The 25474-nt window shown below is 41.9% G+C and overlaps 1 protein-coding gene across 1 annotated transcript in view; it reads right to left on the bottom strand.

The window, feature by feature from the left end:
* Positions 1–25474, bottom strand: part of hmcn1 (hemicentin 1) — a 113157-nt gene that overhangs the window by 13867 nt on the left and 73816 nt on the right. The window contains exons 42-86 of the mRNA XM_088927975.1: positions 24947–25043; positions 22426–22548; positions 21498–21659; positions 20773–21054; positions 20262–20429; positions 19884–19997; positions 19598–19684; positions 18978–19169; positions 18293–18466; positions 18000–18113; positions 17638–17783; positions 17069–17219; positions 16614–16808; positions 16414–16527; positions 15881–16068; positions 15547–15643; positions 15193–15354; positions 14189–14302; positions 13583–13785; positions 13399–13480; positions 13088–13219; positions 12769–12918; positions 12089–12248; positions 11853–11977; positions 11303–11486; positions 10312–10409; positions 9135–9413; positions 8341–8537; positions 8066–8147; positions 7628–7764; positions 6723–6864; positions 6327–6471; positions 5574–5701; positions 4870–5026; positions 4499–4620; positions 4054–4218; positions 3582–3689; positions 3198–3335; positions 2935–3069; positions 2361–2630; positions 2069–2259; positions 1691–1904; positions 1188–1322; positions 912–1102; positions 566–647 (exon numbers count right to left, since the gene is read on the bottom strand). Of these exons, the coding sequence (XP_088784101.1) occupies positions 566–647; positions 912–1102; positions 1188–1322; positions 1691–1904; positions 2069–2259; positions 2361–2630; positions 2935–3069; positions 3198–3335; positions 3582–3689; positions 4054–4218; positions 4499–4620; positions 4870–5026; positions 5574–5701; positions 6327–6471; positions 6723–6864; positions 7628–7764; positions 8066–8147; positions 8341–8537; positions 9135–9413; positions 10312–10409; positions 11303–11486; positions 11853–11977; positions 12089–12248; positions 12769–12918; positions 13088–13219; positions 13399–13480; positions 13583–13785; positions 14189–14302; positions 15193–15354; positions 15547–15643; positions 15881–16068; positions 16414–16527; positions 16614–16808; positions 17069–17219; positions 17638–17783; positions 18000–18113; positions 18293–18466; positions 18978–19169; positions 19598–19684; positions 19884–19997; positions 20262–20429; positions 20773–21054; positions 21498–21659; positions 22426–22548; positions 24947–25043 (6832 nt within the window). The remainder of the gene's footprint in view (positions 1–565; positions 648–911; positions 1103–1187; positions 1323–1690; positions 1905–2068; positions 2260–2360; positions 2631–2934; positions 3070–3197; positions 3336–3581; positions 3690–4053; positions 4219–4498; positions 4621–4869; positions 5027–5573; positions 5702–6326; positions 6472–6722; positions 6865–7627; positions 7765–8065; positions 8148–8340; positions 8538–9134; positions 9414–10311; positions 10410–11302; positions 11487–11852; positions 11978–12088; positions 12249–12768; positions 12919–13087; positions 13220–13398; positions 13481–13582; positions 13786–14188; positions 14303–15192; positions 15355–15546; positions 15644–15880; positions 16069–16413; positions 16528–16613; positions 16809–17068; positions 17220–17637; positions 17784–17999; positions 18114–18292; positions 18467–18977; positions 19170–19597; positions 19685–19883; positions 19998–20261; positions 20430–20772; positions 21055–21497; positions 21660–22425; positions 22549–24946; positions 25044–25474) is intronic.

Raw genomic sequence — 25474 nt, 5'->3', positions numbered from 1 at the left:
GAGAAAGAGAGGGAAGTCAGCAGCTGATACAGGAAAACAAAAGCTGGGGAGTGTAGAGGTGTGTAGAATGGGAGACCGCTTTAGAGAACATGTTAGGGCTGTGAGGGTCAAAGATTTCTCATTTCACCTCTAACGGCCATGATCATACTGATCTCTCTGTCTGCGTTCTCAAGGAAGGGTTTCTCAACTCCTATTGCAGAAAGACATCCGAAACCAAAATTATCCTGAAACTAGGATCACACCTTCCCCCTTCTCTCCACAACAGACTCGTTTCCTTCTAATCCTCTCTATTCATTTGCAGGTTTCAACTTCACACCTCTCTTCACCTCTCCCCACTTCGCACCACCTGAGTGCCCACTCTGCCTCCCTCCTGCTCCAGCCTCCTCTACACTCCCGGCTTTTGTTCTCCTATGCTATATCAGCTGCTGACTTCCCTCTCTTTCTCACACCTGAAGAAGGCTCCACAGCCGAAACACTGTGTTTCCTTTCTTCTCTTTTCAGCATTGCCTAAACCTTTAGTTGTTACCTGGTTTATACAGCTTTATTTATATAAGAAAAACCTTACTTTGCAGAGTTAGAGTGACACTGCGTTCTACCATTCCGGCATCATTGGTTGCAACACACATGTAGTTGCCAGCATCTTCACTCTGGAAATACAAAGGCAATCCCATGCTCAGTTAAACTCAGTCCACCATCACTGTAACAGAACTCTGAAAGAGCAGACACATCTTGGAAACATCTGTACTAGTTTTAAATCTGCACTTATACAAGTTCGCATAAAAACTCATTTAAAACCCATTTATCAATCATCGCAGAATCAATGTAAAGCATTACTGTATATCAGCATACAGATCAGAGTTATCAGAGAAGCACCAGAGTTAAACAGTTGTTCTGTTCTACGTGTGCTATACCACAGTCCCGTAGATCGCCAGGGAGCCATTGTCCAGTTGGCGGATGCGATTGCTGATCTGAATGTTGATGCCTTTCTTGCTCCACTGGATGGTGGGCAGAGGGTCTCCCCGCACTTCGCAGTTCAAGATTGCGTTCCCTCCTAGTGGCTCGATCCGTTTTGAATGATATTCTCCATCGATGATCGGAGGCTCTGTAGAGGGCATCAGGAGTGCATGTATTCAGACACTTTAGCCAAAACACAAGCTTGTGACATAATAAGCAAATGTTCAACTAACCTTTGACGTACACAAAGCCCAGGGACTTGATGGACCCCACACCGTTATCAGCAATGCACGAGTATGTGCCAGAATCATCTTTGCTCGCTCTCTCAATGATTAGTTCACTGCGTCCATTTGCATGGTCATAGTGCGCTGTGCAGAAGTATGATAGATTATACATACAGTAGACACAAGCCAGAACTGAGTACTGTTCCATTTGAGAAAAATAGAAGTCACCAAAAACCATCTTCTTAAAAGGATGGCTTCGATGCTAATCAGAAACAACAATTTTTTAAACACATTTTTGTTGATGATTGAGCATAACTATTAATTTGTTATTGATACTTCCTTTACACAAAATGGTGAAAATCAAGACTTCTAGACTGAATTTGCTCCTAATTTGTTTTTAACCTTACTTTTTAATTACCCCTCAATGTGTAACCTGTTCATCCTCTTTAAAAAGAGCAATATTACAGCACATAAAGGACAGTTACAGTTTCAAGGAGTCAGTAGGACATTACCTGGTATAATGTTGTTGTTGAAAGCCCATGAAACCCTGGGAGGAGGCACTCCAATGACTGCACAAGTCAGCACGAGGCGCTCTCCCTTATTCAGAGACACATCCCCCAGCAACTCAGTAAAAGCAGGATGTGTTTGGACTATTAGGCTCACTGTTTTGCTGTCTTGCCCAACAGCGTTGTTGGCGACACAGGTAAATCTACCAGAATCAGCTGCCTGCCAAGAGACAACAGGTGAAGCAATGAGACAAAGAAGTATACACCCTGATGTCTTTTCCTGCGCCAAATTATCTTTCATGACCACTACAGAGCAATTCATAAATGATCAGCAGTACACCACAATGAAAAAAGCCAAAAAGGTTACCCTTTACAGTGACCTACTTCGGCATTATGTATAATGAGCTCCCCAGATGGTAGAACAGTATATCTGCCACTTGTGTCTGACAGGGCTGTGCCTTCCTTCTCCCAGGAGATGACAGGCTGAGGAACCCCATCAGCAACGCACAACAGCAAAGCCTGGGAGTTCTCCACCACAGAGGATTCAGTCTCACTGCTACGGATTGTTGGTGGAACTAGAAAATAAAATGGCAGTCAATGAGCCCTAGTGGTAATACATACAGTATAAGCCTAGAAAAAGCAGCCGAGGCCAGAATTCATGTAGAGGTGCCCTTACTCTGGACAGTGAGGCTCATCTCTAGGCTGGTGGACCCTGCCAGGTTGGCAGCAGTACAGGTGTAGCGGCCTGTGTCACTGGGCTTGGCGAAAGCGATCTGCAGGGACCCTGAGCCGAGAATCCTCTGGCGAACTGACTCTGTCAGCTGAGTCCCGTCTTTGTACCATGTGACCTCAGGAGTGGGATAGCCCTCTGTTTGGCACAGTAGTGTGACAGATGCATCCAGTGCGACAATGTACCCTTTCGTCTGAGACGTAATGACAGGTGGGACTGTAGAAATACAGAAGGTTGTTAGGTAGCCTCACAGGATTCTTTTATAGTACAGAGAACCATGATCATTATATTAAAAATCTATAAAACTATAGATTTTCAATTACTGAAAATCATTACATGAAATGCTATAGTTGACCGAGTAATAAATAGCAGTAACTTACTCCTAGACAAAAAATACTGAAATGCGATAGCAGAAAAATAGTCTAAAGCAGAATAACTAGCCTGTATGAAGCAGCTACAAAATTAGTGTCTAAAAAGTCTTGTACTTTGGTTTATAAAATAGTAGTTCCATATACTGTACCTTGTACTTTTAGTTTGGTTTTGCCCAGGGCAGTCCCAGCTGGGTTCTGTGCTACACACATGTAGGTCCCAGAATCCTCCACTCTGGCCCGAGCTATCTGAAGACCACCATTTGGCAGAACAGTGAAGCCACTTCCTGGAATGGAAACATCAAGAATGTCTGCTGCTTGCTGGCTTTGGACAAAGTTTACACATTGTGTAAGAATTGTGTAAGAATAACGGCCTTTATTTTTTTTCATGTTTACTCATAGACGAAGAGCTGACCTGTGGTGAGGATGCTGATGCCCTCTTTCTGCCAAGAGATGGTGGGCCTTGGTGTGCCAGTGGCTTCACAGGGCAGGGTGACGGGGTTATTTAGGATAACCTCCTGGGTGTCGGAGTGAACTTGAATCATGGGAGGTTCTGGAGGGAATGAAGGAACATCACAGGGGATTTGTTTTTCACAACTCTTTCAACATTGCTTCTTCAATTTCAAATCAAATCTTAAATCCCCTTCTTCACAGAGATTTATTTTAAGTTAAAATAATAAGAAAAAATTTGAATGCACGGCAAATCAAGAAAAATCAGACCAACTAAAGCCAGATGATATACACTACATAGGATATACTGCAAATTAGTACAACACCATCACTTTGTAATGATACGGACCCTGGACAGCCAGCTGCACATGTCTGTGTGCTGAGCCAGCTGTGTTCCTCGCTGTGCAGGTGTATCTGCCACTGTGGCTCAGCTGAGCTGCAGTGATCTCAACTGGGCCTGGAAAGAAAGGCTCTGTTTTAAAGGGGTGAACAGTGAAGCAAGAACATTCAAGCACGCAAAACGTTTAAACGTTTCTTTGCCACTGCAAGAGGTCGATTTCCTATACAGGTGGTTTTAGCTGTTTTTCTAGGATCAACTACATAAATAAGGATTTCTCCACAAAAGACTTTATCCTGCATTTTGATGTCAAAACTAATCCAAATAGTGGCTTCAGCTCGCATATAGTTTACAAAACCCATACTATACTGAAAGGAGTGACAGCATAGATGTTATTAAAAACTGAAGACTAAAAAAAATCTCGGTTGGGCCTGTCTGCAGATGCTTGGTTAACACAAAAAAGACAGGTGAGAACAGCTTTTACCTGAGGGGAGGATCCGGAATCCCTCTGCCTTACTGGGCAGCTTGACTCCATCTTTGCTCCAGTGAATGCTGGGCTCTGGCACTCCAGACGCAGTACAGCTGATCACCACCGGGGACAGACGAGTCACCACTAGCTCTGTGGCCTCGTCTGCGATGGAGGGAGGGACTGCCAAAAAAACGTACCATGTTATCTAAAGAACATCATGCTTCAAAAACACAATAATCGAGTACAAGTGAATACCAATTCTTGCACAACCATTAAAGATTATAATTTGATTGATTCCTGCTTGACTTAGGTTTCTATAGACTAATCTTAGAGATATATAGATAAATCTGTGAAGCATGCTGCATCTTGTGCTTATGTCAAAGTTTTAAACACTTGCCACTTGCCAGCACCTTAATTGGACAGTACCTAAAATGAAAATGCGATCAATTCCCATACTCACCCTGTACAGTCAGCTCTATGGTCCTTTGAGCCTCTCCTGCCTCATTGGAGACAGCGCACTCATAGGTAGCAGTGTCATCCACAGTGGGAGCGATCACAACAAGCGATCCTGAAGACAGCAACCTACCAGAATACCAGAAGGTAAGAGTTAATACAGCTTAGATCAACACTAAAAACAAATACCATTCCCTGTGAATTAGGACGATACAAGCATGTAATATGATTGATTGATATTCAAAGTGTTAGAATGTGATGTATAAAGGAAAGGCAGAAACTTTAGTATATGTGTACCAAAATGAAATGAGTATGGAAGCTTTGTAACCTTGACAAATCTATTGAATTTTTATGGAGCAGAGAAAAACCTTGAATAACCTGTACATGTTCTGGTTCTGGTCAGTGTTCAGAGGATGTCCACTCTTCTTCCAGGTCACTGTGGGTTTGGGAATGCCAGTGACCTCACAGGACAGGGTGGTCTGAACGTTAACTGTGACAGTAATGTTTGTAGGACCCAGGGCAATGGAAGGAGGCACTGCAAGACAAAAATGACGATTAATAATAACAATTAATAGCATTTAAATATTTATTTTAAATTCAGGTAGGCCATGTTGAGCAGTCTCAAAGCCAGGACACTGGGATTAACACTTCTACTTATATGCATAGTGTAATATTAACGACAAAGTAGCCGGGACTTCTGTGTAACATCTTAGTTAAACGATGTGCTGTTACAGAACAGTATTCCTGGTGACCATACTGGGGCATTGGTCTGGTGATTCGAGTCCAGAGTGAAGAGCTTCAACTACAGCTTCACCAGTACCGCCACACAACGGCAGACTGGAATTTCTTGGAGATGTCCCAGTCCCAGCCTTACTGAACTTCTGAAGATCTGATTAAATCAGGTTATAGTATAGCTGCTAATTCACAACTTTTAAGAATGACTAATAGAGTAATCATTGCATTTACAGTAAGTTTCGCCAGAATAGGGCTTGAATGATGTTTGCCTGCGCTAAAATCAAAGAGAGATTTATTTAGTGCAAATCATGGCTATCAAAGGTGGTTAATCCTTGTTATCCTCTCACCATAAACTTGCAGGTCAATCCGTTTGCGCTGGGTTCCTGCCTGGTTTGTGGCCATGCACAGGTAACGGCCTGTGTCTGTCACCTGGGCTGAGTGGATGTGCAAAGACCCATCTTTGGCAAAGGAGTATCTGCACGAACAAACGATAAAATCAACACATATGATCGACCTTGTGTAACATAACCAATTTCCACTCACAGGAGGGATGACCAGCCAGGTTCTGGAGAGACACAAACCCAGCAGGCTTTATGAGTCTTAAAAAAAGTCTTAGATAATACATTTCTACACATTTGGGAACAAAGGTGTTTACCAGAGAAATGGTCCATTTCTTCAATACATTGAATAGAGATCATCTGAAATGAACATCAGAACCTCGCCATACCTCACAAAGGCCATTCTAGAACTAATTTAACCAAGCAAGCAACCAAGTTTACTAAATTAATTAAAGCACAAAGGCATACCCAGCCTAAAAAGGGTTGACTTAAGGACCACATAAAAGACTGCATGGATGCTGGCCCTTCTGGAGGGTGGCTGACCAACCCCTAAATTTTAGTTTGTATTCAAAACATATTGTGTTGTTATAAGCAGAAGCCAACCAATGTGGAGCAGCAATGACTACACATACTGTACATGCTGCTGTAAATAATATAATACTTATAACATGTTTTTGTGAGATCAGTTGTGTTTCCAAGAAAGTAGTCTAAGACACATTAAGCCAGTGATTCTTACTTTTTTCCTTCAGCAACAGCACTTACCGAGGACTGTTGCCCGCTAGTACAACTCCGTCTTTTCTCCAGGTGACACGTGGCTGGGGCACCCCATGCACAACGCACTCCAGGACAGCGGACTTGTCGATGTGCACCGCCACTGTGTTCGGACCCTCCTGGATTGTTGGGGCCACTGAGAGAACCAGGATTTCCAGACAAAATCTGATTTAGTGTTCTAGCCAAAAAACAGTCTGCATACTGTACATTAGACAAAATAAAACATCATAGTCCAACATGGAACTGTCTGATCAGATTTTACTCTGGACTGCCCCAATGTATATAAGTTTAGTGTAGAAAGATTCTAGGCGTTAAATGGTGGGAACATGTTCAAGAACTAGCAAATCCAGATCATTTTTTACTTCGACTTTTTCCTATACTTCATACCATTGACAACTAAGTTGAACTCTCTGGTGGTGTTTCCAGCAATGTTACTAGCAGTACAGGTGTACTGGGCCTCATCCCCAAGTTCTGCATTGTTGATCTGGAGGTAACGCCCACTGGACAGGATACGAATACGTGGAGTTGCCTGTGGAACAGAACATAAAATCCTTTGTCAGACACTGAACTTTTTATTGAGAACTAAAGTATACAGAAATGGTCTTGAAATGTCTGGAGAATCCTGGTCACCAAAATGCAGAATTTTATATCTTGTGTTTTTTTCAGTATAGGTTGTTTCATCAATACAGAAGAAAATATGGTTAAGAAAGGTTACGTATGAGAGGAGGCTATTGGGCCTATCTGGTCCATTTGGTATTAGGAAACTGATCCAGGTATCTCATCCAATTTCTTGAATTAACGATATTGGACTAAACATGCATTATTAGCTTGTTCTGTATTCCCATAATCCTTTGTGTAAAGATGTTCCTTCTGCTCTCTGTTTTAAATGTACGTGCACATACGTCCACTTGTGTACTCTGGTTCTTGTTTCCCAATTCATCCTGAAAATGTAAAATGGGTAGACTTTGTCAATGCCTGTATTCTGAATACCTGGATCAGTTCCCCTTGTAGTCTTCTTTGTTCAAATACAGACCATTCCTTTAAGGGAATACATTTTATATTGCAGAAAACACCTTGATGAATTAGATACCACTTCATCCCCATAATGTGAATATAGGCTATGCTATTTGCAGATCCTTTGTGCCCAAAAGAAAACAACTTTTGCGTTCTTCTCAGATCAAGAACTCTTGATTATTAACATTAACACTGGAAATGCTCACAGTGCACCCTGTGAATCTCCTCCAGGTAAAGTCTTCTCAAGACTGCAGCTCCAAGAAGCCCGCTGTGCTCACCTGCACTGGGTGTCCGTCTTTGAGCCAGGAGAGTGTAGGGGGTGGCACTGCATCAGATTTACACTCCAGAGTCACCTGCCTGTTCTGCAGCAAGGTGAGGTTTTGAGGCTTGCTCTCCCCAGCAATGTTCGGAGGAACTGCAAAAATTAGAAAGGCCCGGATGCTATGTGAAAAATATAGTGGCCACCTACCCTGAGTGCATTTAAGTCTGGACTCAAAACCTTTCTTTTCATTAAAGATACAGTGCCTACATCTGCTCCATTTTTTAACTTCTGTTGCACTTCTAACCTTGTCTTTCTTATATGTAGTTATTTTGTAATTTCCTATCCTTATAACTTTGTCACAGATACTGCAAAGCACTTTCAAAGGCTCTAGTAAAATGTATTATTATTATTATGAAGTCAAATATCTACGATACAACGTCTGCCCAGAACTCACCGTGAACTCGTACCAGAAACTCCTTGTCATCATCCCCAGCGGGGCTGGATGCCAGACACGTGAATCTTCCTGTGTCTTCAACCTGAAAACACAGAACAACAGTCTTAAAAGCTTGACACGGTTCAAGAGAATGTGCTCATGGGATGTTGAAATGAGTGGCACTGGGACTGCCATGGAAGCTGCCCTTTAGTCAGCTAACGATAAACAGACGCATAAAAGACAGCTGGACAGACAGCAACTAGAAGCTCGATGCGTTCCGAATCTGGCGTCGTTACCTGTGCACTGCTGATCCGGAGCACCTCTCCCCCTCGCAGAACCCGCGTGCTGTCTGTCTGAGGAAGAGGCCTCCCATCCTTCATCCAGGTCAGCGTGGGGAGAGGGATCCCTGTGGAGACACAGAGGAGCTCCAGGGCATAATTTACCACCACAGACACCTCTTCAGGGAAGTCAGAGCCGTTGATTCGAGGTGGATCTGAGGAATAAAATAAGTAAAAAATACACAAAATTAAATCTGGGCTGTTTCTTGGCCTATTTCACTTCTGCACTTGAACGTATGCCGTTGGTTATCAAATAAGACTGAACTAAATGGCTCAAGCAAAGACATCTGGTTGCAAATAACCATGTACTGTTTTATTTGGTCCAAGAATAATGAAGATAATGCTATAGTGATATGTAAAAGAAAGGGGAGGTCTTTGGCTAAAATAGACAAGCAATTATTCCATAACATGCAGGGAAAGGATTTCTGAATTGTCATGGCTGTAGACGTCAGGTGGCATAAATAGAACCGGTATGTTTGGCCATGAACATTTCCCTGTGTCATGGTACTGTGATCTCTGTTCTGTGAGCGTTATTCATTTGCACTGCATTGGCGGCTACTGGGACGAGATGGCTTGGGGCTTCTTCAGAGAAGTAAGGGATGAGATGAACATTTGTGTCATTGGGTGGTATCACTGGTCCTGTAGCCTAATGCTGATTCAACTAACATTAAATGCTTTAGCAACTCCATCCTCAGACAGGAGTGATCTGACTCATTCATTGCATCTCGACTGCTTTTTGTAGCCATACTCACCGAGCACCTTGAGATTAAAGTGCCTGCTGGCTTCCCCGGCTTCATTGGTTGCTACACAGGTGTACCTGCCAGTGTCTTCCACCTGTGCCTGGGTGATCTGTAGGGCAGTGCCCTGGTTCAGCACAGTGGTGTGGGCACCAAGCTGGAGGGGCACAGCATCCTTCAGCCAGGACATAATGGGTGTGGGTGTGCCATCAGAGACGCACAGCAGCGCAGTGGGGTTTCCTTTTACGACAGTCACATCCTCGGTCCCACCAGCATTGTCCAGCGTGGGAGGGACTGACACAAAGCATCAAGGAGATTTAGATATTCGTTCCTTTTCAATTATAAGGAAGTACACAGGGTAAGGCTTGGGTGACAAATCAACCTCACATTTGACAAAAGGTGTGAAGCATAAGAAAATAATTTCTTCCTCTAAAACTTTAACACACCTGATCATTAATGTTTAAAAACGTGCATCCTCCAAATGATTGCTCCCATCCCAATGACACCTTCATCATAGTATAGACAGGTTATACTTACTTAAAAATGCTTTGGAAGTGGCCTGTGATTTTGAGTATATGTGACAAATGGGCTTTCAGATATTATTGTTTTATTTACTGTAGCACTCAACTGCTCCTACTAAATGAGAATTTCCAAGAAACTATAAAGTTTATGTTTTTTACTGCAAAGTCTAGCTTCAGCTAAAAAGACAGTTCTCTAAGGTTAGGCAGAGACTGAAATATCAATGATCTTCAACTTGTGTTCATTTGTAGGAGCTGTTGAATTTTTTATTTCACCTACTTTATTTTTTTTACTTTAATTTCTCTGAACTCCGCTATTGTATTGTGTTGGTGAGAATTTGTTCATTTTTGGTTTGAAGATTTAATAAAAAATATTAAACAAGTCTTGGGAAGGGATTTAGAAGTAACATTCTGTAGGTGTGACTTTCAATGGCAAACAACCATGATAAGATGCATTATTGTGCATTTCTTAAATTTAAATTTATATCATAGCCGATTAAAGTCATCAAGTTAATATTTCATTTACTGTCCTAGGCTGTCATGCTGCTTCAAATAACCTATCAGAAGTTTTAACGTTATAACGAAGTTAAAATGTATAGTATTACAAATAAAGACAAGATTTTAAAGTATAGATACATTCTAATCTTCATAACACAGTATAGTATGAGACTCACCGTAAACGTGTAGGCTATAATGTTTGTTGTCAACTCCAGCCCGATTTGAAGCCACACAGGTGTAAGTACCCCCGTCTGAAACTTGTGCTCTAACAATTCTGAAAATGAAATGGAAGAAAAGTCTTAACATACACATGTGTATATCTGTATATACTGTACATGTGTATATCAGTCAGAAGGAGGAAATATACTACTCACTAACTTATATGACTGATGCTGCTTTTATCCAATGTGACTTACATTCACACCCTTTTGTACAACTGGGCATTTCACTGAAACAGTTCAGGTGTATCTTGCACAAGGGAACCACAGCTGTGTCTCACCTGGGATCTGAACCTGCAACCTTCTAGTGAAGAGTCTAGAACCCTAACCACTGCTGCCCAATACACTATGTTTGTAAATTTAAAAGGCTTAATTTGGCATTTCATTACATCTGGGAAATTGGGTTTTTCTTATTTTTTATAGAAGTTGTTTAAAAAAAAACAACTAGTTAAAAAAACCCAAACATGTTACCAAGTAAAGAATAACACATTTAATGCCTCACAGCGCTGGAGCCCTGGGTTCAATTCCAGAACTGCAGTGCTAGCTGAGTGGAGTTTGTATGCTCTTCCTGTGTTCACTTGGGTTTCCTTCAGATGCTGCGGTTTCCTCCCACACACAAAGACATACTGTACTGGTAGGTTAATTGGCTTCTGGGAAAATTGGCCCTGGTGTGAGTTTGTGTGTGTCTGTGTGTCTGTAAGGGGCTGGCACCCTGTCCAGGGTGTACCCTCCTTGCACCAGGTGCTTGCTGGGATAGGCTCTGGCTTCTCCTTGACCCTGAACTGGATAAAGTGGTTAGAGAACGGATGGACGTATGGATTACCAAAGTCCTCCTTCCAAAATATGGCACCACTGAACAGTGGTCTCAGTGTTATGTTGCTCAGTGTCCAGATCTGAGTGGACAAACCTCTTACACAATCACAAGAACAAATCAGCTGAAAAGACCCACCTGAGCACCTGCCCAGCAGACAGCAGCCTGATCTGTGAGGAGACTGGCAAAGGAAGACCATTCTTCAGCCAGTTGAGCTGCGGTGGAGGGGAGCCTGTTACCACACACTCGATATTGATGGAGCTGTCAAGTAAAGCAGTCAGCTCCTCCGCGTGCTCAGTATTAGCAAGAATTACAGGTGGAACTGAAAAGAAAATTGAAACACAGACATAATGGTTTCATCTCAGGTTCATTAATATCACTAACCAATTTTTTAGAAGTTCAGGTGGGTAGCTGCGTCAACATGCGTAGGCTGCAAAGGAACAACTAATAGGTTTATTCCATGCTGAAAAAAAGAAGAAAGAAAACACAACGTTTCGGCCGTGGAGCCTTCTTCGGGTTAATTTTTTAGAAGGCCTTTCTCAAATTAGATTCCAATCTATTTCGTTTGTGGTATTTAACCAGTTAAGTTCCAGTTGGCTTGAATCTTGTTTAATTTGATCATCTTGACACCTTAAAAGACTTTAAACCATTTTCATTCTCGCCTTGACATCCACACAACAAAGCTCACCATATACATTGAGGTTGAATATCCTATCCTCTTCTCCAGCAACATTCTTGGCAAGACAAGTATATTTCCCACTTTCTGATGTTTGAGCACTAGCAATAGTCAGTGTGCTGCCATCTGGGCTGATTCTGAAGAGATAAAGCACATTGATCCTAACTCAGAGGGAAGGTCACATAAAGATTTGCATCTTTGAAGGCTGAAGTGAATTGTTAAGGTCTGTTTTACACAAGTGATAATACCTTAAGCTCCCTGCTCCAGTTGTGTTCAGGGGCTTCCCATCTTTTAGCCACTGAATTGTGGGTAATGGAGTTCCTTCAGCTCGGCATACCAGCTGGACAGTGTCATTGGCCAGCACACTGACCTCACTGGGCAGCTCAGAGCCAGAGATGCTGGGGGGAACTGGGTTGAGTAAAACAAAACAGATAAGGTTTATAAGGCATCCTGGTTCCAGGTTTCTTGTTCTTTACTGGTGTAGCTCTTCTACCCCACAAAAAGGATGATTAAAGTATTTACTCTAGAATTATTTGGGAATGGGTGAGTGGTGAATTTTTACAATGACCTGGAATCTGAGGTATTGTATTTTTGACAATATTTGGTGAATACTTTTTTTTATAACGATCGAGTAGGTAGGTGCATCAGCCACCGCAGGCTACAAAGGACAAGGTAAAGGTTTATTTGATACTGAAAGGGAAAAAAGAGACACAAAGTTTTGGCTGTGGAGCCTTCTTCAAGTATGTCACTTTTTCCCCCCACTTTTTCTTGTTTTATTTTTTCTGCACATACAGTAGCAAATCATGCAGAGTAAAAACAACATTTCCCTGAGCTCCCACACCCACCATCTGTGGGATACCCGGTCAATTTTCTCACCAAACTCTCCACCAAACCTAAACATCACATAAAGGAGCAATGAGTGACCTACCCTGGATAGTGAGGTGGTAGTTCTTGTGTGCTTTGCCCTCAATGTTTGATGCCACACAGGTGTAGGTACCACTATCTGAGAGCTGTGAGCGAGCGATCTGTAGTTTGTTGCCTCCTGAGAGAATGTGCATCTCCAGGGACTCAGAATTTTCTGAAAGGGAAATTTAATAACCAAAACTGTTACTTGAGACAGAATATTCCGAAAAGATCCAAAAAATTACACTGTCTCCTAAATTTGTGTTTTTTAAATATTGACAATATACTTCACAGTGTTTTGTTTGCTTTATCCAGTTTTCACAAACTCATTGAGCGTTGCTCACCAATAGGCCGGCCATTCTTCAGCCATGTGACACTGGGAGGAGGGATCCCTGTGGCATCACAGGCGAAGGTCACTGGGTTACTGATTGTCTCCAAATGTCTTTCCTCTTTTGGGCCGTCGATGCTGGGAGGAACTGAGACAAAACAAAATCATAATGTCCCGTTGGAACATCCGTTTTAATATTCTTTTGTTCTCCACAACACATCTCGCATGACAGTGTCCATTAACAGCAGTTCTATTTTCTGACAGCATAGGCAAAAACTTTTTAATGTCGCAGTGCCATTTTGTAATATTCAGTCACCAATTCCTTACCATAAACATTGAGATGGAAGTTCTTGTCCACTTGTCCGGCGATATTGGTGGCTTTACAGACATACTGGCCTGTGTCAGACACCTGAGAGTGAAATATATCGTTATTCGAAAGTAAGGACCGGGCTCTGGCAGTAGTAACTGACAAATTCTCAGTCCATACGTTTATCAGGTTTTCAAGCCCTACCTCGGCCTCTCTAATCTCTAATGTCTGTCCATCCGCGTGTAGTTTAACATTGGCAGATTCGGTGATGGCCCTGCCGTTTTTATACCAGGTGATGACAGGTGGAGGAACAGCGTTTGACTCACATTCTAGAGTCACTGAGTTACCCACTCGCACACTCACGACTACAGGGGACTCTCCACTGTGGTCTCTTATACTGGGAGGAACTGGAACATGAAGAAAAGATTTTTTCATATATTCATAGTACAAAATTAGGTTTTTAAGTAGAACTTAGTTACAATCATCAACCCATCTATACAATCATCTTCATGCAAAATGATATATGATCACAACTCAAAATGTAAGATTCTTGAGTCAGTGAAGGAATATTTTCCTTTATCACAAAACAACCTTAAATGTCTGAAATGCCACACATTACATGCACAAATATGAGCCGGGCAAACACAACCGATACAATACTGTGAAATTAAAACTACTGGGAGGATTTCAGAGTAACACACTCATCTCTTCATGTAGTCAAGGTCCAGCTTCTCCAACTGCAAAACAGAATTGCTCTCAGCACCAGAGGTTTATCAGCAAGAGGAAGATGTTTAATGAAAAAATACCAACCAAAGACGGTGAGAAAGATCAGTTTCTCGCTTTGCCCACCCTTGTTCATAGCCACACAGCTGTATCTTCCACCATCAGACAACTTTGCTCGGAGAATTTGCAGAGTTCGCCCACCTGTAAAAAACATGAATCTCTAGTGAACAAACTGGACTGCTAACTTAAATGGGCCATCTTGCATTACAGCTAGCAGGAGTGGTGTGAAATGTCAACTAATAACTGAAATTACACAAGTAAGGACATGAGAAAGTACTACAGTACTTGTTATCTGAGTTACAGGATGAATGCTTCAAATGTAATTCCAATTATTATAGTCTTTTATTGGTTGGCCTAATAGAATTATAAAGAACTCCAGCATGCTTTTAAATGGAAACATAAAAAAATCACAGACTCCCACAACACTCTTAAAGGACCCTACTACCAAACAGACCCACTCACCTCAATAAAAACACAGACATCAAAACAGGCATCCGTTACCTACGTATATTATATTTCACATTTCCCTTAATAACAATATTTGAATACCTAATTGAAACATTTGAGTTATTATTTTAAAACACTGGTGTTTATAAATGGATGGGGAGACCAGCTCCCCTCCAGTACACAAGAGGGCACAGCAGGAAACAAGCTGGTGGCCATCAGACGATTGCCTCCCAGGCTTTAAATCCGGCCTTGCCTCTGAATGTGGTTTTGACTATTAAACCAAAATGAGGTGAAGTGGCTGCAACCAACAAACAAACCAACTAAACTGCTTACAAAAAGGTAAGAATGATATTTACTTCAAACAAGGCCCATCACAGGGATATAAAGTAGGTCTACAGCAGTTTGGGCCTGAATTATTGCATTTGAAAAGAACAAAGACTTTTTTGAACCCGTGATTTAAATTAAAGATATAACTGAGTGAACGGAAAAGTAGTAAGATTTCATTTAGGAGGATGGATATTTTAGTAATATGGCACATAAAACGCAGCTTCCCCAGTGAAAGTGACAGTGAGACCTACACTCACCAGGCATTATGAGAGCATTGGTGTTGGCCTGGATTGGCCTTCTGTCCTTCAGCCAGCTGAGAGAAGGTGGCGGAAAGCCTGTGGCCTCACAGCTCAAAGAGATGAAGTTGTTCACCACCACAGTCACCTCTTCTGGGTTAACTCCCACAATGGACGGAGGCACTGCAAGTCACAACACATCATATCCATTAACCATCCACCTGAAAACTACCCTTTCATACTGTACATCATTCTAATAGTCTATTGACTTATTATAATACTCGAATATTGACTTTGAGGTTTTCTTACCTGAACTAAACTAAACCTGAAAAATAGCTACACATTATCCCATATGGTAACAAAGTCCTTACTTACCATGTACATTCAAGTTGAAATATTTCTCTGCACTCCCGGCTACATTTTCTGCCACGCAGACATATCGGCCAGTGTCTGTCACTTGAGCATTCACCACCTAACAGAAAATACCAAATTTAACAACAGCTAGAATCAGGACATCGTACGGTCATCTGAAACAACAGAAATCTAAATGAAAAGGTTTCTCGTTACAAACACCTAGATGACAGTGAACAAATTTTTAAATGGGAGCTACACATATTACAATATTACAACACATATTATAATATGTGTAGCCTTGCTCAATGCCTGCAGCGTTTCATGTGTATTAATTGTGGTAAAGGTGTTTCCTCACCTGCAGGGCTCTGCCATTTGACAGCAGTTTGTATGGACTGCCTTCAGTCAGGGGCTGGCTGTCCTTCAGCCAGGATATTTTTGGAGGGGGACTTCCGTCAACCAGACACTCAATCATTGTGGTGTGGTTAACAAGGACTGTGATCTCATTCAGCAAGTCCTCTTCAGCACCTCTAATGGAGGGTGGAACTGTGAAACCAAACAGAACAACTAACTTTTTGCTATATAATTGCCCAATAGACTGAAGAAACTGGTCAAATGGGCAGGATTTCATTACAAAAAACAACAAAATTAATAAGAAATAACCTCTCCTTGGATAATTAGTTAATATGGAATTCCTGAGAGTCTAGGATTTACTTAATTGCTTATTTTTAATTTGCAATTTTAAATATTCCTAGTTTTGTAAAGAGCTGTCTTGGTTATTTTCCGGAAACTTTTAAATGACCAAGATTGTCCTAAGAGTCGACTGCGGTACTACGATGACAACTGATACTGGTCCCAGCTCTGCAAAGCCATGTCCCCAGTTTTACTCACGGAGGACCCTGACGTCATATTGAATGAAATCTTCTCCAGCTTCATTCGCGGCCACGCAGGTATATCTCCCAGCATCCCCCGCCTGCACCCTGGGGATCTGCAGCACTCTCCCCCCTGGCGAGAGAAAGATCAGCCACTTCAGAGAGAGAAACTGCTTCCGCCTCCTCCATTCATCGGGTTTAAGCACCACTGGGTCTTACCAGGCAGTATCAGCACTTTGTCACTGGAGGTTAAAAGCTTGCCATCTTTGTACCAGGTAAGAGTGGGTGGTGGTACAGCATTGGTCTCACAATATAGGGAGATGGGATTGTTAAGAACCACATCTTTGGTATCACTGCTGCTGTTTGAAGAATCTCTGTCATTCATTCTCATAGGCTTCTGGAAACTAGGAGGAACTACGGAATAAAGAAGATAGAATCCACATGTCAACGGAGTTTGGGATAATGGTCCTTTTTCCACATAATAGATTTGTGTAAAGAGAAGCAAATCTTGGAAATGTACTGTAGATGTCCACACAATTTTTTTTATCGTGGCCATTAGGGAAGTCTTCCTTTTCGTCTGATCCAGCCCTTCAAAAACACTACCGCAGAAGGCCCATAGGGGGAACTCACGCACCAGAAATGACTATAGCAGCGACTATAAGAAAATATTTCACCTTGTATATTTACATCAAAGTCCTTTTCATCCTCCCCGGCAATGTTGGAGGCCACACATGTGTAGCGGCCTGTATCTGACACCTGAGCTCTCTTGATCTGGACTATACGGCCATTAGTGGTGATAGTCACATGCCCATCTGCATGTAGGAGCTGTGGAAATAAATGGAACAGTGTAAGTTTTTACAGTTTGGTGCCGATTTAGACGTTTTAAAACTTGTTATTCAAAAGCTGCAAAGCCTTGTAGACTCTTTTATTGGAGGGAGAAATTCTGAGCACTGCATTCATCCGTCCACCGACCCATTCATCTTTTGAATGTAAAATAACAGTACTACATTTAAAAGGTGAATTGAGATGTTTATTCAAACCAACTTATACTTCTACTCGTTTATACAGTCAGGCGTTTTTATTGAATTAAAATGCCTCACCCAGGATGCAGAGCCACACCTTTCCAGTCCAGAGCCCTGACCACCACTTATTTTCACAACCCAAGAGGCAAACCGACATGGCAGATCCCAGATCCCTCTGAGGCTCTCATGATTCTGCAGAATGTGCACATACAGTACTGTACCTGCCCATCTTTATACCAGCGCAGGCTGGGGGTAGGGATGGCCTGAGCTTCACACTCAAGAGTCAGGCTGTTGTTGACCCTAATCTTCACCTCCTTCGGGGAGACACCTTCTCCAGGAACATCTTCTTTATTGATCACAGGAGGGACTGCAGGAACAGAACACTTCCAGTCAAACTTTATACTGCACACCAGGTTCATAGGTATAATACATAGAGCTCACCACAGATGCATAAAGGTCCTTTAATGTCGACTTTGAAAAAAATCAGTTGTAAAGAATATGCAATTGATCAGAAAGAAACTTTTCTGGACCTCTCGACATGAGGCTACTTATTTAGCAGTAAAGCAGAAGGCAGAGTACTCACTGTAAACTTTGACCTCATAGTTTTTCAGGCTCTCTCCAGCTTCGTTGGTAGCAACGCAGGTATACCTGCCTGCATCCTCCTCCTTGGCATTTAGAATCTGTAGTGTGCGCCCACCTGGGATTATTATAAAATCACAGCAGATTACCTTTAGGGCTAAAAGATTATCTCGTAAGGAACACTGAGCACAGCAAGCGACCAGCAGGCTTTTATTTTATCAGGGGTGCAGCGTCTGTTAAGCCTGATGCACCTTCAGTGATAAGATGCATTGATAACGCAGTAAGGGGCTTCCTGACCTGGCAGAACACGGACGGTACTGCTGGATTCAAATGGGATGCCGTCCTTGAGCCAAGTGATGGTGGCAGGAGGGTAGGACTGCACCTCGCAGACCAGGGAGGTGGGGCTGTTTAAGGTCACAGTTACATCATCCGCTGTGCCTTCCTCATCTACCCCCACTATTGTAGGGGAAACTGATAAGAGAAACACATTCGTTGAGTTTTTTAAGTGCTTCTACCTTAAGAAACACCACCTCTTCATAAAGCCTTGACTTGCTTCTTTTGTTTTGGTAGAACACTTCAAACGAGCCCAAGGAGCTTTCAGAAAGAGCTTACTTTCAAATTATTTTATTTTCTACTCTTTTACCACATTTACATAGAAAACTATTATTAATATGCAAAAGAAACACAATTATAATTCAAGTATTAGTATTACACAACAGTTCGGCTGTGGAACCTTCTTCGGGTGAGAAGAAGGCTCACCCAAAGAAGGCTCCTCAGCTGAAACATTGTTTCTTTTCTTCTCTTTTCAGCAGGGAATAAACCTCTACTTGTTCTTTTGCAGCCTACGCATGCCGACATAGCTACCTCCTTGAATTATTACCAATATGCCCATTGCTCACCCACAAAATCTTTACACTGTCTTTACATAGAGTAACTCGAGCAAGTTTATTAGGTTTATAAATAGTTTTTATGTATGTAGTACCCAGCACATTGAGGTTGAAGTGCTTGCTCCTGTCCCCTGCAGTGCTTGATGCCAGGCAGGTGTATCTTCCAGTGTCTGACACCTGGGCTCCAGAGATCTGCAGGAAGCGACCGTAGGAGAGGATCAGGTGTTGCTCATCCTCAGAGAGGGGCTGTCCGTCTTTCAGCCAGCTGATCCTGGGAACGGGATTACCTGCCAGACGATAAGCTACTGTGATATGCACTCTTTGTATCTTGACAGGATGCAGTCGCAAGTTGCGTTGGATAATTGTGTCCGCCAAATGAAGAAATGTAAATGTAATATGTACAGCATTCACACAATGATGCATTCAGAAGAGGGAAAGACGAATGAAATCCTATGTAAAGTGCAGATTGAAATGAAAGAAAGTATACTAACCCGAAAAAAAAAATCATTAAAAGGGAAGCCTTTGTTTTGGTTTCTCCAAAGTTTATACATGCAAAAATGAAGGATTTTAATCAAGTGACACTAGTTTCCACATGTCAGCAAAATAGAAAAATATGTGAATTCAATAACGATTAATAAAACACTCCAAATTCACTCAAATCACATGCACACAAGTTTCTGCTGTCCATGTACAAGAAGCTTATTGAATCACAAACCTGTGACCTCGCATGTCAGCGTCACACTGTGCTTTTCTTTCACTTTTACATCTTCCACTGTCCCCTCATCAGCAATGCTCGGGGGCACTGGAAAAGAACAGGGAAAAAATGGAAACTTCATTAAGTGCATTAAACTCAAGCTAATTTTTTAAAAAGTCAGAATTACCATACAGCACCATGACAACAACATGGAGATGCTACAGATCCTTCACAGATCTCTCTCTGTAGAAGCTGTGGTTGACAGTTATAAGAGTGTTTCTTCAATGGAATTGGATCAATCAGTTACCTAGGATGTCCAGGTCAAAGTTTTTCCTCTCTTCTCCAGCAGCATTGGACACGACACAGGTATATCTCCCAGCATCCTCCACTGTTGAGCGCAGCAGTCGAAGAGTCCGACCACCTGAACACAAGCACGTTGTCCCACACGTTAACTAAGCACATTATGCTTAGCTGCACAGGATTGAAATGTCTTTCCCAAACTTTGTCTTGGATTTTTCACAGAGATGTTGAAATTTAGGCTGTCCGAAATGGGTTTTATTTTTATTGATGTACTATTAAGTTCAGTTTGCACCATTTTTAAATTGACATCCCTTTTGTTGAACAGAGATGACACTGAGGGAACACGCGTTCTCACTGTTTCCTATGCCTGCAGCAAAGTACTTACCAGAAAGGACCCTGACAGAGTTTGACAAGCTGATGGGAAGCCCATCTTTGAGCCAGGTGATTGCTGGGAGAGGAATCCCTGAGGCTTCACAAGTCAAAGCCACTGGGTTCTTTACCACCACGCTGACATTCTCAGGAGTCCCAGAGTAGCCACTGATACTGGGAGGAACTAACAGAGCACAAAGGGGGAGAAAAAGTCTGATGTTAATTCAACGTCTGACGTTCATTCTACAGACATACATTTGCATTTTTCTTTTTCCCCAACACTGATTCTTTGGAAGTAAAAACCTGTTGTTTTAGGATATAACATCATAAGAACCAAGAAAAAAATAATAATTTAGCATCCCAGGAAGAAAACTAGTTCAAACAAAAAACACATTACCAGCCTTATTAATTTTTAAAAAATGTTTGCGTGTTTAAATTGTACAGCACTTCAGAGGTTTGCCTGGGTTTTTTTACAGGTAATAGGCTGTTGCTGTTCTAAATATTGAGTATTTTCCTGTGTAACTTACCATGTACATTGACATCATACTTGCTGTCTGCCTGACCTGCCACGTTTACAGCCACACACATGTAGCGCCCAGTGTCGGACACCTTGGAGTTCTTGATCTGCAGCAGCCTTCCTTCATTCAACACCTGCACCCCCCGGCCATTCACCAGGGGGTGCCCATCTTTCAGCCACGTGAGGGCTGGGCGTGGGACGCCCTCAGCTTCACACTGCAGGGTGACATCGGTACCACGCGTCACCGTCACCTCTCTTGGGATCTTCCCACTGTTCGAGATGGTAGGCCGCACTGAATTGAGAAAACAGGAAGCGAGTCATCGACTGCATCCTTCTTCTGCACTAATGTTCACCCAAGGCAAAAAAGACCAATTACTGATCTTCTGCTTTTCCTGCTCCTGCGGTGTCAAAGACCTGTAGCGGCCAATTTCCACCTGGAATGATGTCCCCTCAAACATTGTGTAATATCTCTGGAAGTTTATACAGTAGAAATCCGGTTTACAGCTTAAATTCAAGCTAACAGGGAAAAGCAAATACTCCCCCTAGACCTCAAAAATACCGCAATGTAGTACTGTATTTCACATTAAATATGTTATGGATCAGAACAAATAAATATTCTTTCCTTTCTGCATATTAATTTAATTGAGTCAATTGATCTGGAACTGCAAGGAAGAAACCTCCTTTTTTCCAGTATCCTGCATTACATATCTCTATATACATAGTGGTCTTCAGTACCGTAAACTTGCACAGTGTATTCCTTCATGGCCTTCCCTGCCACGCTCGACGCCAAACAGGAGTAAGAGGCAGTGTCGGACTTGTTAACACTGGAGATCTGGAGCAGCCTGCCTCCGGACAACACTCGTACTCGGCTTCGTGGGTCCACATTTAAGGCTTCACCTGTACACAGTCACAGCCATGGAAAGCCCATCAGTGAGTGGCTAATACAGCAGGAAAGGCTCATTATAAATGATGTTCAAAAAAGAACAGGTACCTCCATGCCCTTCACAGTAATCTGAAAAAAACCTTACCACTCCCAGTTCTTTCAAATACTTTTATTAGGCTTTTAATGATTGGTCAAATACCACCGATTTGAGATATCTTTTCTAGAAACTCTGCCTCTACAATCTTTGGTGCTTTAATCAGATTTTGGGTCCGCATCAAGGTGGAATTTAAAAGGCTGGTTCACACAGGCCAAATGATTCAGATGCTATAACCAAACCAACTAAAGTACAAATTCTACATGTGAGGGACTTGATGCCCAGAATTTGAGATCTGGCACCTAGTTAGTGAATCATTCATACATTTTCCTATTAATGTTTTTGTTTGCTCTTTCTTGACTGTGCAGTGTCACATAACGTCAGGACCATAGACTTTCGGATAAAATAGTAATATAGGGGAGAGTGAGAGAGTATAAAGGATACGCTCTCGCTTGAATCCTATTGGTTTTGGCAGTACCACCCCTGCCATCTCTTTCACTTCTTTCTCATGAAAAAAAGAGTTCATGTCATTGTAATAATAAGGAAAGGATAGGGAATTCCATATCACACTCATCTGCAGCCGCACAATAAATGCGCACCCATTACACTGAACGCAGGAAGATTTGTTGCCTCTGTGTGAGTTGTTTGCATGGGTTTAATGGTGCTGTCTGTGCTGTATTACTTACCATTCTTTGTCCAGGTGAGGTTGGGCGGAGGGATACCACTGGACTCACAAACTAAAGTGATGAGGCTTCCTTCAATCACAGTGAGTGGGGACGCTTCGTCAGAGCCTCGGATACTGGGAGGCACTGAGAACAGAAGAGAACAGAAGCTCTGCTCATATTTATTAATTCTACAGATTCCTATTTTATAATCACACAGCCTGTATGGGCATTTTTTTTTGAGAGAGGAAAACAATACCTGAAATTATGGCTTGTTTTTTTATATTATTGCAAGTATCCTAATTTCTTTTTCACCTCAAGATCCAAATAAAAACAATGGGGAGAGTCACAATGCTCTACTGATACAAACCCAACATGATCTTGCATTTAGAAGTCAGTCCTATCGTTTTCCATTCAGTGAATCCCAAGACTGCAGAATGCCAATATAAACACAGCTCAAGAATAGGAACAGCTTGGAACCATTCTAAAACAGCCAGAGCACGCTGACAGAAAGACCAGTCTGATTGCACATGTCCAAATGTATATTTTATAGTTTTAGCTAGAAATATGTTTGCAACCGTTCCATTTTTCCACACACGCACAGTGAGAGTGCAGATTCGTGGCATCACCACGCCTGTAAAAGTCTCCAGCATAAAATAGTCCACATGTTTCAAAGCCACAAAAAAGCGCTTTTAAAATCTCACTGATTTTCCCTTCAAAGCGCTAGAGAAAGCGCTTTTTCTCTCTCTCTGTCTTTGGGAGCAAAAACCCACCCCCAGCTAACCCCAGTGAAAGACCATTCATTCTTGCTTGACTTGCATTGACTGGGCTTGCCAAACACCTGAACCGAGGGGCTGTGCATCGGCAACAGTCAGGGAGAATAATGAATGAGCTGCTGATGGACAGACAAGGACTGAACTGGGCTGAACAGCAGACAAAGAGTGAAATTAGATACTGGTAGCAGCAATCCCTCAAGACAGATCTCTGTTTGAAGGGAAAAATGAACCGTATCCTGCCACTCCTGATGTATACAGCAGACTGCCATGTTTGCCATCCCTCCTGACATCTGGACTCTGGTAGATAACTACAGCAGATTTACTTGTGCTGGCACCTATATCACCCTGCAACTCACAAGTGGCGGCCAACTGGAGCTCAGCAGGTGTGAGCCTGGTAGTAGCTGGAAGGGAGACCTCATGGGAAAGCTAATGCTGCTGCTGGAAGAGGTATTAGGGGACCAGTAGGGAGCGCTCACCCTGTGGTCTGTGTGGCTCCTAATGCCCCCAGCATAGTGATGGGGACAAAAAGGCGCCATCGTTCAAGTTTAGACATAAAACCAAGGTCCTGACTCTCCATGGTCATTTAAAATCCCAAGGCATTTCTCAAAAAGAGTAGGGGTGTAACCCTGTTTGTCATGGCAATTTCTCATTGGTGTTTCTCAATCATGCACTCCTATTAATCCCCATCTATGAATTAGAATTATCACTCTGCTGTCCTCCCCATTGATAGCTGGTGTGTGGTGAGCCTACTAGTGCACTTTGGCTGCCATCACATCATCCAGGTGGGGGCTGGACATTGGTAGAGGTGGAGGGGAGTCCCCAGTGCCTGTACAGTGCTTTGAGTGCAGTGTCCAGAAAGCACTATATAAGTGTAAGGAATTAATTATTATTACTCACTTATTTTTAAAAATGTATTTTAACTATAGTTGATCAAGATACAGGAATAGCCATGAAGCAATATAGTAACACCAATTAAAGCATGTTATATTCAATTCGCCTGTATGTTCCCTATGCTTGAGTTTTTTCATTCAAGTAATGCACACACTGGAGAGTTTTAAGAAATATACAATCAAAATTAATTCCTGATCTGTTGTTTCCAGCAGATAGGTATAAAACTGGAGACAGCATGACCTCACTGGGTAATATCTAAGAATCCCTGCCAATGAAACCCCCCCAGTGATGATTAGAAAATGAACACTCAACCATTACTGCTCTAAAACTGACTGAAATGATCTCACAAAATGGCTATGACACAGCAATGGGGTGACATCATTCAGACGATGCACTGCAGATGCTGGGGAACTTCATCGTTCACCCCCTCTAAGAACATCTGTATCTAGTAAAGAGTCTGTGTGTTTCAGGTCAATGCCTCAATTCTAGTCGCTTACTGAAGCATGTCTTGTGGTATTGCCATAAAAAAAGAATATTATTCTGCTTACAGGTAGATTAAGGTTAAAGTACACATGCTACACCAAAGAGACCCAAGTCAGTTGAATTGAAACTTTCTTCTAGCTCACTGAGAAATAATCTGTTGTCTGAAGACATGTTTGAACATTAAAGAAAAACATTAAAGTCCTCAAGTTAAAAGAACATTTTTACAATTTGTAAAAATATATTTTTTTAAAAAATCATGGTAAATTGTTGTTTTTTCTATAAATTTAGATTTTCTTTTCTTCAGGAGTGTGAAACCATTTACAGACATTGTAAATTCTTTGTTGTGGTTTGGTCTTTGACAGGATATAGACATTAATGAAATGATAAAAACCTACCCAAGACATTTAGGTTATAGTTCTTCTCTGTTTTACCAGCAATATTTGTGGCTTCACAAGTATATCTGCCCGTATCTTGTACTTGAACACGATCAATCTAAAATGTGGGAAAAAAAAACAAATTAAAGCTGACTTGATTGATTAGTAAGGGCAGGTCCATCTTGCCGAAATGCTGGACTGAGAAATGGCTTAAACACAATGACCTCCATTAAGATGCTTTTCAGATTTGTTAACGGCATTTGTTCAGTGTGCAGAGGCTCTAAATTCTATAATACTGGACAATACAATATCAATACTGAAAGCTACTGAAAAGAAAACTGTTCCATTGAATCAAGCTGTGCGACTTGAAACTTCAGTGTATCAAAACTGGAAGTAAGAGTTTTCTTGTTTTAGAACCAGTAGCAACAGCAAAGATGGACTTTTTACTGTAAAATGAAATATGTTTTAGAGACAGGCAGCACTTCTGCTCATTATGTCAAATTTCAAGGTTTGTAACATTAGCACCACACGGGAGAAAGATACTTCAAA

The sequence above is a fragment of the Atractosteus spatula genome, chromosome 11 (assembly GCF_055471065.1).
Source record: "Atractosteus spatula isolate fAtrSpa1 chromosome 11, fAtrSpa1.hap1, whole genome shotgun sequence".
Lineage (NCBI taxonomy): Eukaryota > Metazoa > Chordata > Actinopteri > Semionotiformes > Lepisosteidae > Atractosteus > Atractosteus spatula.
Note: the sequence above shows the minus strand (reverse complement) of the source record. Positions and strands in the feature narration are given on the sequence as shown.